This window comes from Trichechus manatus, unplaced genomic scaffold, assembly GCF_000243295.1.
Source record: "Trichechus manatus latirostris isolate Lorelei unplaced genomic scaffold, TriManLat1.0 scaffold00009, whole genome shotgun sequence".
NCBI classification, from domain to species: domain Eukaryota; kingdom Metazoa; phylum Chordata; class Mammalia; order Sirenia; family Trichechidae; genus Trichechus; species Trichechus manatus.
The window spans coordinates 10,182,226-10,195,591 of record NW_004443945.1 but is presented as its reverse complement, the minus strand read 5'-3'; the positions used below and the strand labels follow the sequence as shown (position 1 = coordinate 10,195,591).

The 13,366-nt window shown below is 36.6% G+C and overlaps 1 protein-coding gene across 2 annotated transcripts in view; it reads right to left on the bottom strand.

The window, feature by feature from the left end:
• RSPO2 (R-spondin 2) overlaps nt 1–13,366 on the bottom strand; it is a 180,206-nt gene that overhangs the window by 40,318 nt on the left and 126,522 nt on the right. Inside the window, exons 3-4 of one of the 2 annotated variants that reach the window (XM_004370692.1) lie at nt 9,173–9,316; nt 6,899–7,087 (exon numbers count right to left, since the gene is read on the bottom strand). In XM_004370692.1, coding sequence (XP_004370749.1) covers nt 6,899–7,087; nt 9,173–9,316 — 333 coding nt within the window. The remainder of the gene's footprint in view (nt 1–6,898; nt 7,088–9,172; nt 9,317–13,366) is intronic. The other variant, XM_012560019.1, reaches the window with a different exon arrangement.

Here is a 13,366-nt window from a genome sequence, read left to right as displayed (position 1 = left end):
GATACATAAATGGGAGGAGGAGCAGACAGTTTCCAAGACACTGCCTAATGGCACTTAGATTAAGACCTCTGAAGCAGGAATTCCGGACACTTCAGCTATTGAGACAAATGACCGGAGGCAGGTAGATGTTTGTTAAAGATTAACTTTGTATGATAATTACACATTAACGTTTAAAATATGGCTGCTTACAGATGACTCCCACTTTACAATCACTATAAAATGCACATCACAATCAGCTGCAATTTATTCAAAGTACCTGGGAAATTGTCTGATTTAATTTACAGCAACTAACACAAACTATTGATTTTCAAAGAAATATAGACATTGAGTACAGCAAACAGAAGGGAAAAAAGGATTCCCCTTGCTTAGACGCTCTCTTCTTCCTACGGAAATTTCAGTATCTGCAGTCCAGACAACTACAGAAGTTTCAAAAGAAAAGAGGTCTTCTCTTATCCTGTCTCCTCCAAACCACTCTTGAGAGGTTGGCATGTATAAAGCAGACCACATAAATTGTGACTTTAATATAAACAAAACGTAGAGAAATAAAGAACATATGTCTAAAGCACATTTTCTTGACCCTACCCTACTGAAAATGTGCTTATTTCCTGCTCTTGGTTTAATCTGTCACAATCCACAACCATCTTTAGTTATATTATCTAAGTACCTAGTCCACATGTTGCTGTCAGTTTATATACAGAAAACATAGTAGAGAGGTCTTACTATACTATTGCCTTTTAAAATATAGATGGTTGCAGAGATTCAAGTTCTAAGTTGCTAAATAATATTTTCTTTTGATTCCTACTAAGTTAAAAGCCACTTTAGGGGGAGGTACTTTAATGGTCAGGTAATGTCTTATAAGAGAAACAAGTCATTTTCAAACTGAAGTAGTATGCTTCTGCAGATTTTATATTTAAACTGTAGCACAGTGCCAGAAGTGGCTTTAAAGAATTATACTGCATTATTATTAACAACTGCGGTATGGTGAGTTGAGGCAGTCACAAGCAAAAGAGGCAGACAGCCATCTGAGCATACATCTAAGCATCACCTAAATTACTTTTTAACAGTCTGGTTGCTGAAATGTGTCAGTGAGAGAAAAACCATACTGGGCACAGAGCCATCCGATTTGGTGGTGGGGCTCAAGACACCCGGTGCTTCTGTGTACGCCAAAGAGCAAGTGTCAGAGATGAATGCTGGGTGTGGCTCAACACCAGGCAGACTCATCTAGAGGGCTGACCCTGAAACGCAATGAACGGAAAGAACAATCTGTAAGTTACACTCCCCGCCCCCCCAAACTGAGGACTGAAGTCGCTAGAATCACAGGAGAAGAGGGCCTTAATATAGGGGCAGCTGAACCAAAGCAAAGCCAGCAGCTCAATACTTTGACGTCTATGAAATGACCTTTGGAGAATGTTTCAAGTTGGGAAGTGTTGGTGATGGCAGGGTGTTATGTTTTGAAAGGATTTATAGAGCAAAAGTAAAGAGATATTTCTGGGTAGAGAAAGAAATAGTTAAAAGTGGGCTAGTTTAATGTGGGACAACCATAGCTTTATCTTTGAGCTTCATTTTAAGGTACAAAGAAAAGACACAGGAAAATGTCAGTTTCCTATGCAGCAAGATTTTGGTCCTACTCTTGGCTCTACCGCTAATAACTCGCTATGCATCACCTTGGACCAATCAGGACGTCAGGTCCTCCAATTCCCTAAAGTATATTGGTAGAATCAAGGGTATTCACAAAAAGGAGCCATTCAGTCAATACGTAAAGAATTTTCCATAAAAGGCTTTCTCCAACACATTCCGTATCTTCCTCCTATTCCTGACTCTCCTTCTTCCTCTGCTACTCCAGGAGAATACAGACCAACTGTTGTGTCTTGGATGGCCACTTACAAGCTTTTAAGACCCAAGGCACTATGCAGCAAACTAGGAGGTAGAACAGCAGCACTGAACACGTTATTAGGCCAATTAACTGGGATGTCCCATGAAACCATAACCCTAAACCTCTAAACCAAGGAACCAAATCCCATGAGGTGTTTGATTGTACATAAGCAGCCTCAGCAGCTACTCTTTTATTTTTTGTTGTTGTTGTAAATATATCTATCACACAACTTATGCCAATTCAACTTTTTACAGGTGTACAGCTTACTGATAGCAATTACAATAATTGGCTGTGCCACCCTATCCTTAATCAATGCAATTTTTCCATCATCGTTAACCCCTCTTTTCCCCTTCCCTCCCACCCCTGGTAACCACTATGGAATGTGTGGTTAATTTCCTCCATGAACAACTGCCTCCTTTGCCATGAGACCAGAAGAACTGGATGGTGCCTGGCTACCATTACTGAATATTTTGATCAAAGACTCCACAGAAGAATCCTGATCAAAAGGGGGGAAATGCAAAACAAAATTTCAGATTCTCAAGCATTCTAGACTTTCTGGAGACATGGAGGCTGGATGAACCCCTGAAACTATTTTCCTGACATAATCTTTAAACCTTAAACCAAAAATATCCTCTGACATCATCTTGAAGCCAACCAACAGTTTAGCTTAACTAGCAAAAAAGATCTGCCTTGAATGTTACACTCTTTTAAGAACTATATGGGATCAAATTGACAACAGCAACTCAAAAGATTAGATAGGAAGCTTAGGGGGCAGTGAGATTATGTTAATGAGGGAGGAACAACTCAGAAAAGGAGGGTGAGAATGGTTGTACAACTCGAAGAACGTAATCAATGTCATTAAATTGTACATGTAGAAACTGTTGAATTGGTGTATGTTTTGCTGTGTATATTTTCAACAACAACGAGATAAAATTTAGAAAAATACAAAAATAAAAAGTCTTGCTTCCTCCTTTCTCTGATCTCTGATCAATGTCACTTCCTCCCCCTCAACCCAGTCATTCACTAACTTCTTATCTTGCTTTATAATTTCTTCCCAGCCCTCATTTCCACATGAAATTATACCATATACTAATCCATTTGCTTTTTAAATGCCATTACTTCCACTAGCAAAAGCTCTATAAGGCCTTCTTGGGCAATTCAATGCCTAGAACACTGACTGGCACACTGAGCAAGGCTCATAAAATATCTGCTGAATACATTCACAAAATCAGTTGTCTTGGGACTTTAGAAAATAATGAGGAGTCCCATATAAATGAGACAGAATATTTGAGGATGATGTTATAGTGGTGGCCAGTCCTGTGAAAGAGTGGAAGATTACAGCCACTCCAGAGGACAACGTTCTCTCCTGTACATGAGCATCCTCCCACTTCATATCTCAGCAACCACAATTTTGTTCTCCCATTTGTCATTTACATATCTGATAACAGCATGTTTATATTTTTCTCTCCCATTTGTCATTTACATATCTGATAACAGCATGTTTATATTTTTCTATTAAGAAATGCACAACACGGTCCAGATTTGAAAGCCCTTCAAACGTAAATCCCTTGAAGTGGCAGATTATATAGCAATAGAATAAATTAGTCTCAACAGGATTAGCCTATTCATTAGTGTAGTCACGGTAGGGAGTGGGAACTGTAGACAGTTATATTTACAGTGAGGACAACCTTCATTTTTAAATAGTCCTTTCTAGGTTTTTCCTTGTTTCCTACACTCATTGTTCATTTTTTTTCTCAGACCCACTGTCCGTCTTTCTTTTTTTTCTATGATCTTTTATTCTCCCTACTTTTTTGCCGTTTCTTATCCTCCACCCACCTATCTCTGTAGCTAAACCAAAGGTCATACGCAGACTTATAAGGAGTTTTGCTTAGTCTTTGAGGGTTGACTACACAAGTTGAATCCTTTCAGACGTAGGAGGGTGAACGCTGCCAGATGTGGAAGGCTTGGTAAATGCATGGTGCAGCTACTGGAAAAGTGTTCAGTTCCTTGGTTGTAAAACCATGTTATTGAGCTTCCAAGTCTCTTCCTCACTCTACACAAGACAGCCACAGAACTTGTCCACATATTTTGGCTACTAATCCTAGAAGCATCAGATTTTAAAGCTGGACTGGATATTAGAGATTACCTACCCCAACTCCCTCGATTTACAAATAAGGAAATAGAGGCCAAGAGAGGTTAAGTGACTTTCCAAGGGTCACAGAATTAATGAGTTGACAGAGCGCAGAGACCCAGATCACCTGATTGCCAGACCAAGACCCTGAAGAATGAGCATCAGAGAGTCCAAGAAGCCCTATAGGTTAAGTCGTCGGAAATGAAAAAAAAGATAACAAATCAAAAAGAAAAGAAAAGATTGGGAATGAACACTGAGCAACCTCAAGTGTAAACCAATCCACTACTTAAGATATTCCCAGAAATTCTTTAATTTTTTCAAAGCAAGTAAGTGTATAACAGTTTAAAAAAAGGTTAGAGCATGACACTGCTTTTTAAATGTATCGTACAGCCATTTATTTTCTCTTATTTAATAGATTTCTATGTAACGTCTTACACAGTGACTAGTCCATTACAGTGACCTCTAACTTATGCCTTTAAGTAATCAAAAGCAGCTGCTTTTAATGTACCAGTGCTTTAGTGTGAAGAAAGTTAAGGCCACATTTGTGTGCAATCAGGTTAAGATTGGCCCCAACAGGAGAAAAACCTACACTATACATACGTTGAAAAGATCTGAAAAATGCCTGTATTCCCAACCTGATTACGACTTACATTTTTGCATGGTTCGTCAAAGCAGATCACTGAAATCAAATCAAGATGTAAAAGGGATAAAGTGGTTTCCTTCTCAATTCTTCCATCCTTCCATTAATCACCATGACCTACTGAAGAAAGGTACTTTTCCCTCTCTCACCTGAGGCAAGGTAGGATACTGGCCACTAGAAGTTATGCCAGTTTTTATCACTGGTGCTTAAAGTTCCAAAATTAATTTTCTACTTTTCATGTCCTACATTTGTAAATAAAAGGTATTTTATGGCAGAGTAATTTACCATTTCCAGCAACAATCAACTAAATTTTAGTTCTCTTTCTATAAAACAAAAACATATTTCAATTTGACTTTTAACACCTAGGTTATATGAAAAACTGAATTTATGAAAGTAAAAAATGTAGATATAGGGACTGGAGCGACAGCTGGTCTTTCCAAATAAATAAAACTTGGTAAGACCTGAATATGAATTAACTCAAAGTCCAGTACTGGTTCATTTGTTAATAACAGAATTATTAGCAGACCATACATAAGCATTTGTTTGAGCATAATTTAAATTACTGACAGTCCTGGTTATACTCCATTAAAGACAGTAAACTGTTGTTGGTAGCATAAAAAATATAGATGCAATAAACATTATAGTTTCACAATTTAGCTGTTATCTACAAAATTTTCAAGGAAGACTGGGGCTAGGTCAAAATAAAGAGTTTTGGAGGGGAAGGGAAAGCGCTGGTTCTTGTTACACATAAGCATGTTTGTTATAGGAGCATTTTCAGGTTAATTTTTGCTATTAACGTAAACCACAATTGGGGGACCACGTTGCTGGAAGAGGAATGGGGGAGGGGTTGTTATATAAACAATACACAACAAAGAAAGTCTTTCTTTTCCATACCTGAATACATCAGGTTTGTTTTTAGGCACAAGGTTGCAGGTTAAACGCTCTCAGCTATCCAAGAAGTGGCTTATTAGTTTTGTAAGAAAATATTTTCTTATATTTTGACTGAAAAACACCCAGTTTAAGCGAACAAAACCATCCTTGTTAGTGAAAAGCACACGCAAAAAAACGTTGTTTCAAAAACCCAGCAAGGAAAAGCACAACTCATTCAAGAGGAAAAGCTGCTTTCCTAATAGTAGCTTCTGAATCTGGATCTAATAGTTCTCAAAGGCTGTCTGGAGTCTTCAAGTCGTAAAAGTTTCGTCTTTCTCCAATGGTCATAGATAGTTTCTATGAAGCAGCATAATACAGATATTAAAAACTCTCTTAAAAATATACGTATTCACTTTCTGGGCTGTAGTCATAAAGCTGAAAAAACTACGCATCAACAGAAAGAACGAAGGAAACAAAAGCTTTGATTATTTTACAGGGCAACTTTCTAAACACAACTTGGTTTTTTTTGCTTTCCTGTTTTGTATACTAGAAAATTCCAGCTTCATCCCTAGTATTGTAGTATTTACTAGGGATAACAAAGGGTAACAAGCAATCGATGCTTTAAGAACCTCCGTGACAATGCTGAGAACTGCAATTCAGTGTACTGATTCTGCTCTGTCCGGTACCTTAAGTCATGTACACGTCTTCTAATTCCTAAATGGGCCTAATTTTGTTATTACAGAATAATTAGTACAAATCATCACAATTAGTACAAAGACATGAATAAACACACACATACCAGTAGCTGTTTTCTACAAATTATTATCAAAACAAAGAGAAATGGCTAATTGTGGTAACATTAAGACAACGTTTATTCTTCCCAGTGTTTGGGTAAGTTTATTTTAAGTTGTCATCTTCAACTAGTATTGATGTAGATGATTCTAAAGATTCCATAAACCTTTCTAATCTAAACCCTTCTCAAATGAAAGCTGGCTGCTTCTCTCAGAGTAACATCAGCAAAGGCCTGATTTCAGTCTGATTTCACATGAGCCCGCTTTTATGGTACATTAACCAAACACACACACACACACACACGCATGCACACACGCTTGCGCACTTTCAGAAATCTCATTTTTAAAATATAATTTGTAATCTACTCTTCTAAATTATCTTTAAGAGAACATGAAGATAAATGAAACATTCACTTTATATTCTTCATAACTTAAGCATTCGTCTCTAAATACATACAGTGTAGAATTTTACTACCTCACCAACAGTTATTTATCAGGTTTCCTTCATGGATAATCTCTTTGGGAGAGAGGGTGGCTAGGGAGGAGGACAATCAGAGAACACACAGCACACGACAGTGTTTATCCAAACTCACCTCCTGGACAATGCCTCATGGCCATCTTACATCTCCTGGATTCTGCAATGGTTGGGCATGGTATCGTGTCTTTTGCTGGCTTTTTAACAATTTGCCGTGTTCTGGTTTCCAGACCCCATTTAAATCCACATGTGCGATTATTTCTGCTACAAGCTCCCCATTCGCTCCAGTGACCAACTTCACATCCTTCTAATAAAACAAATACAAATAACAATTTGGTATCCATTTGCTCCACTGTCATCAAATTCATTTAGCAATGTTTCTCCACTCCTACTCTTCCTCACATACCAAAAATTAAATTCTACAGCCCACAAAGACCTATGCGTGTCTTTTGGGAACTATAAATTATTTGAAACAAGAAAAAAACGCCATCTAAGTAATTAAACAGCTGTTACTTTCAACTTGTCTTAGTTCATTTTTTTGAGGGAAAGCTACTGATCCATGCTAATGGCACTGAAATTTATAATCTTTAAAAGATTCAACAGCTAAAACCTAAAGTAGAAGATACTATTTTCATACTATGACAAGACACAATTTTACAGGTCAATTCTAATCCCTCCCCACCAAATCACAAATGTGTTTGTTTTATTTTGAAAGCTATTGGGGAAGAGGATGGGGAGGTTGTTTTGCATTTTCTGATTCTCTGTATTTTTTCAGCAGACTTCTGGAAACGACTACATTTAGTATTTTCTTTTTCTCTATATTGGTGATGGACATTACTTCAGTTTGAAAAATAAAGCTGATCAGATATTTGAAAATGTATATTTTTCCTAGATATGTAAAAAGCTTTTAGCATTTCTTCTGGTAAAAATAAACCTGATTAGATATTTGAAAATGTAAATTTTTACTAGAGATGTAAAAAGCTTTTAGCATCTCTTCTGGTGAACCTATGTGGTTGAAAACTAGGCTTAATCTCCCATCATCCCCTGGGAAAGGGCAGTACAAAAATATATAGACAAAGTTAAACCTTCTCATCAAAATTCACCATTACAAAGCCCCTTCACACTAGTGGATGTGGAATTAGGCCCATAATCCACACACAATTAATATTTCAGTGTTCAAAATCTCACCTGGCATCATGGCTATTCTTAGATTTTCAAAGCTAGTTAGGATTTTTCTTCAGGGTAATATACTGAACTTTATTTTTAATTTGTCTTACAAGTCTCCATTGAACATTTGTGGTAGGTATGGGTCTTCCCTCTCAAAAGCAAATTTAACCTTCTCAGTGTGCTCTTCCACTGACTTTCTTATTTCTAATAGGATGTTGCCTGCTTGAATGTGTTAATTCACCCATAAATAGGAACATAATGTGTATTTCTTCAAAAACCACTCAAGTAAACGTTCTCTTCTGCATGAACTTTCCAATATATAAATACAGACTATTTGAGCAATACTTCTACAGAAAATAGTTCTTAATTTTCTGTTAAGTCTCAATTTTAAGGAGATGAAAAGTCTCAATATATAACTCTGTTGTACATCCTATCAGCTGTATAACATGTCAGATAAAATTCAGGGGTGAGAGGACATGAACATTCCATTACACTGGTGACTAGATTCAGGCATTCATCAAAATGCAGCCACTGACAGATGTTTATCTTTTAATCCATGATATAAAAATATCAAAGCATTTTGAGAACACTCAAAAATATAAAATTTATGAAGTATGTATTCCCAATGACTATTTATGAATGGTACACATTATAGTGTAAATTAAAGATGCATTCTAGGTTTCTAAATTTAGTGAAAGAAATAAAATTGTTTTAATGTGCAGTCAATCACCAACAAAATAAATCTGGTACACAAAAAATTTCCTTCAAATTTTTTTTTGAAAGATACAGTAAGAAGCAGCTCCCTAATTAATAGGCATAACAGAGGCAATCGAATAGTTAACAGACATGGTACTGCCTGAAAATTCCATTTTTCCTCTAAATTAAAATATCTGATTTTTTCTCCAACAGTTACTACCGATTTATTAAGATAATAAGAAATGGATGTATTACATAGGCTATAAAAATGTTATTATCAGCACATAAGTAGTTTAACCTGGCAAATGTACAACTAGTAAATTTTGCAGCAAGATGTAATAAGCAACACTACCCATCATCATGATGCCAAAGAATTCAAAAAGTCTTCAAAAAAACTTAATTTCCAGGGCTAATTAACAATAAGAGAATGGATTTGGTTTTTAGCCTGAATATATCCAGCATACATTTTTCAAGAACTAAGTTTTAAAATAAAAGTTGCAGTTTGAGAGTTATATTAAAAACCACTCACCCACACATTCCATGGTCTCATCTAATGGTGCAAAACCATCTGGACATTCATCAAAGCAACGGCCTCTATGCAAATAAAAGCCTACTTTGCACTTGGTACAAAAGTCTTTGCTAAAGCAAGAATCACAGTTTTCTATTCTGCATCCTAAAAAAAAAAAAAAAAAAATTTAAAGAGAAAATTTCTGTCAAAGAAATTCATTTGGTTTGCAAATAAAATGTTCACAAACTCACCGTTTAGCCCCATTGAAATTTTAGTGGTCAGAGAAATGCATTTGATACCATTTTTTCCCTAATGCCATCTCTTTCGCAATCATTCCTGCCTCTTTCAACAGTTCACCACATCAATAGTCTAAGAGAGAAATGGCCATCCCATGGCCATAGGCACATGAGACCCTCCAGAAATCCTTGCAACTGCCCGAATGATTAAAACAAAGGATTAAAAATAAAAAAGGAAACACCTCCATTATTAACTGCATTGCTGCTGGGATTGAAACCTGATACGGCCTTCAGAAGACCTACGATGAAAACACTCTAATCGGTATCTTCTGATTCAGGATAATAAATGAGTTAAGAACTTTAATTCTGAAATACTTTGAAATGCATGGTCTATTATCTAGGATCCTGGTCAATGCTGGCATCTTCTTTCAGAGGGTGACTTGACTTGGTGAGGCAGTTCAGGTGACTTTGTTAAAAGCCTACAATGTGCCAAAGGCTTTACATGCCTTTTCATTTAATCTTCACAATAATCTTACACGAGGTGAGCAGTAGTATTCCCATTTTGCAAACGAGGAAACAGAGACTAAAACATGTTACACAGCTAGTAATGGCTGAGTTGGTTTGAAAGCCCAAAGCTGTCTGCCTCCTAAATCTGTTTTTTTCCTACAACACACCTACTGAATTCTGCAAGGGGCAGTTTGTGAAACATAAATGCTTAGAGGTCTGTTTGAGTCCTAGCTATACCCTTACCTCTTCTGTGACCAGAGCCAGTTACATGCCTCTCTGAGCCTCTATTTCCTCATGTATAAAACAGGGATGTCACTGACCTTACAAGATTAGGTTGAGATAATATATGTACATTGACTGGCTCTGGTGATGCAATGGTTAAGTGCTCAGCTGCTAACCCAAAGGTTGGTGTTCGAACCCACCCAGTGGCTCCACAGGAGAAAGACCTGCTGTTCTGCTCCTGTAAAGATTACAGCCTAAAAAACTCTATGCGGCAGTTCTACTCTGTCCCATGGGGTCACTATGAGTCGAAAACAACAATAACACAATGGATAGTCTACACACAGGAGTAACAGTAGATTAGAAGCATGTATTTTCCTCCTAAACCACCCACATTACAAGCAAGGTGTAAAAAGAAGCAATAATTTATAGGCTTGTACTCTAGGATAGATTCCCGGTTAGGACAGTAACGTCCGGACCAGAGATCCCTGGCATGTACAGGTGAAAATAAATATAGTCTGAACTACTCCTTCAAGGAGAGGAAAGGTGAGAGGTCTGGAGGCTTGTTTAACTGAAAAGTTAGGTTTTCAATGGAGTATATTACATTATTCCTTGTAACAGATTCAACTGATGGCAATAAACAGCACGTAAACCTCCACGATAACTCCATGGCATGGCATTTCTTCATTTAACAAGCCTCTGAGTGCCATCACTGTATTTAGCACTTTAATGATTCAGAAAAGCTTTAAGATATGTAGCTTAAGCAAAGAGATACTGGAGTAGAAAATATAGCCAACATTTAAAATTACTGAATATTAAAATTTTGAAAATTGAGAAAATAAAGTCAGAAAGTAGAATTTAAAGGCTAAAAAAAGATTGCATTAATAATAGGTTACATTATAAACGACAGTTTTAAAAACAAATAAAAATAAAATGGAAACTCTACTTTTCAATTTTGAGTCTAAGCAGATTTTCATATACAAATGGCCAGCATGAAGCAGATAATTCAACTCTAAAAAGTTACCAAATTTACAATCAGAACACCAACTACGCGTGGGTGAAAGTCCACAGTCAAATTACACTATTGCTATTTTGGGGGGGGGGCACAAAAGAATAATTTATCACCCCATAAAAGGTTCATTTGTATTCATAAAGGCTGTAACCTATATTTTAATCAAATGATGGTCTAGAGTTGGTCAGTAGCCTCTTAGTCATGGTCAAAATACATGACCATTATGTCCACAAATTGTTGATTTTCTTGCTATATTTTTTACAAAAGCAAGCAACCCATTCTGTTAGCAGAATTACTTTCCAGGAAAAAATGATAAACATTCCAAAGGATAAAACAGAACTAAAGGATAAAGAGAACAAAGCATTTATATTTAAAAGAAAAAAAAAAAAGAACTATACACTTCATAAATCTGCTGTTATCTATAAGGTCTGATTTCTCTTTAAAACATGGCCTGCACCAATAAGCTTTTTGGCCAAAAAGCTATAGCAGTCAGAACATGGAATGAATTTCACAAGGTCCTGGACTAATCTTTATTGTTACTCATAGCTCCCTTTCCTCATTTCACTCTATGCTCCTAACACCAGGTCACAGAATGTGGGATTTCTCTTTTCATTTTTTTTTTAGAATGTAGAATTTCTGAAATACCTATCATTCTCCATAAAGTCCCCTAGGACTTTCTTCAGGCATAAATCATACTAGAAGAAAGCTTGATTAGTTGTTCTCAAAACTGAAGTAGAATGAAAATATGGTACATTCAAACTGTAGAATACTACAGTCATTAAAAAATGCAAGGTGAACCACAGGCAATGCCAGAGACAAGCTCTAAGACCTGTTGTTAAGTAAAAAAGACAAGTTGCAGGAAATATCTGGCATATTGAAATAAAACTATGGGGGTGTGTGTGTGTGTGTGTGGTGTGTGAAGTAGCTTAGAAAAGTTAATTCTGGGAAGTGTTAGTGAAATTTTGAAATATATTAAAATTACATACTTTTACATCATATGAATTGTAATATATTTATGTATTAAAAGTAAACTAAAAAGTAATCTCAAAACCTAGTTCACACACACACACACACACACAAAGCCACTATATTAACATCCTGAAATAAACCATTTTGATTTTAAGAGGTAAGAATGAATCAAGGGCGTATTATCCCTTTCCAAACTTTTTCAGATTTGGGTGTATGAAATTATACCCCTTAACTGATAATGCTGAACCTGCGACAGATTCCAGAACAGACACTGATTTCACCATCTGTCTTCCCAGTGTCTTTTGTTTTCACATGTTCGATGTCGCATTTCCTTCACTCAAATAATAATAATAATGTTTTTTTAAAAACTGAAGTATTGTCTATACAGTAGAGTGGAGCCCCTGGGTGGTGCAAATGGTTAACACGCTCATCTGCTAACCAAAAGGTTGGAAGTTCAAGTTCACCCAGAGGCACCTCAGAAAAAAGGCCTGGTGATCTACTACTGAAAAATCAGCCACTGAAAACCCTATGGATTAGATAGTAAACTTAAGAGTCAGTGAGTTTACGATAATGAGGGAGGAACAACTCAGAAAAGGAGGGTGAGAATGGTTGCATAATTCAAACAATATGATGAACGTCACTAAATTGTACATGTAGAAATTGTTTAATTAGTGTATATTCTGCTGTATATATTCTCACCAACAACAAAATAATAAATTATTTAAAAAAAGAAAAGAAAACCCTACAGAGCACAGTTCTACTCTGACACACATGGGGTCACGATGAGTTGGACTCAACTTCAATGACAACTGGTTGGTTTTTTAATATAATAAAGCATTGGAAAAAAACCTTTGACTGGTGCCAAGCATTAACATCTGAAGCTCTGGCAATTGCCTGGTTTCACTCTTTGCCACAACATAAAACCAACACAGACAGCCCTTACACTCATCAGCTGGAACCTACTGAACTCATCTATGGAACCAAGGCTTTTCAAAGCAAGCAACTGCACAAACCACCTATCCTGGAAGTCTGCTTAGTCCGTCAGCACCTTCAAACCTTTTCTCACCAGCTCCAGGTCCATCCACAACCCCTTGCCTGTTCAGCCACCTCTCTAGGAGTTAAATCTTCTGCTCTGGAAACACCACTACTTGTGGGGCTTCATAGTCCTTCCTATACTTTCTCCCCTAGTCTGTAGTCACTCTCCCAAGAAATTCTTAAGCTTGTTATTCTTAAATAATTGATATTCACACTTGCTCTATTAACTCATCTTTT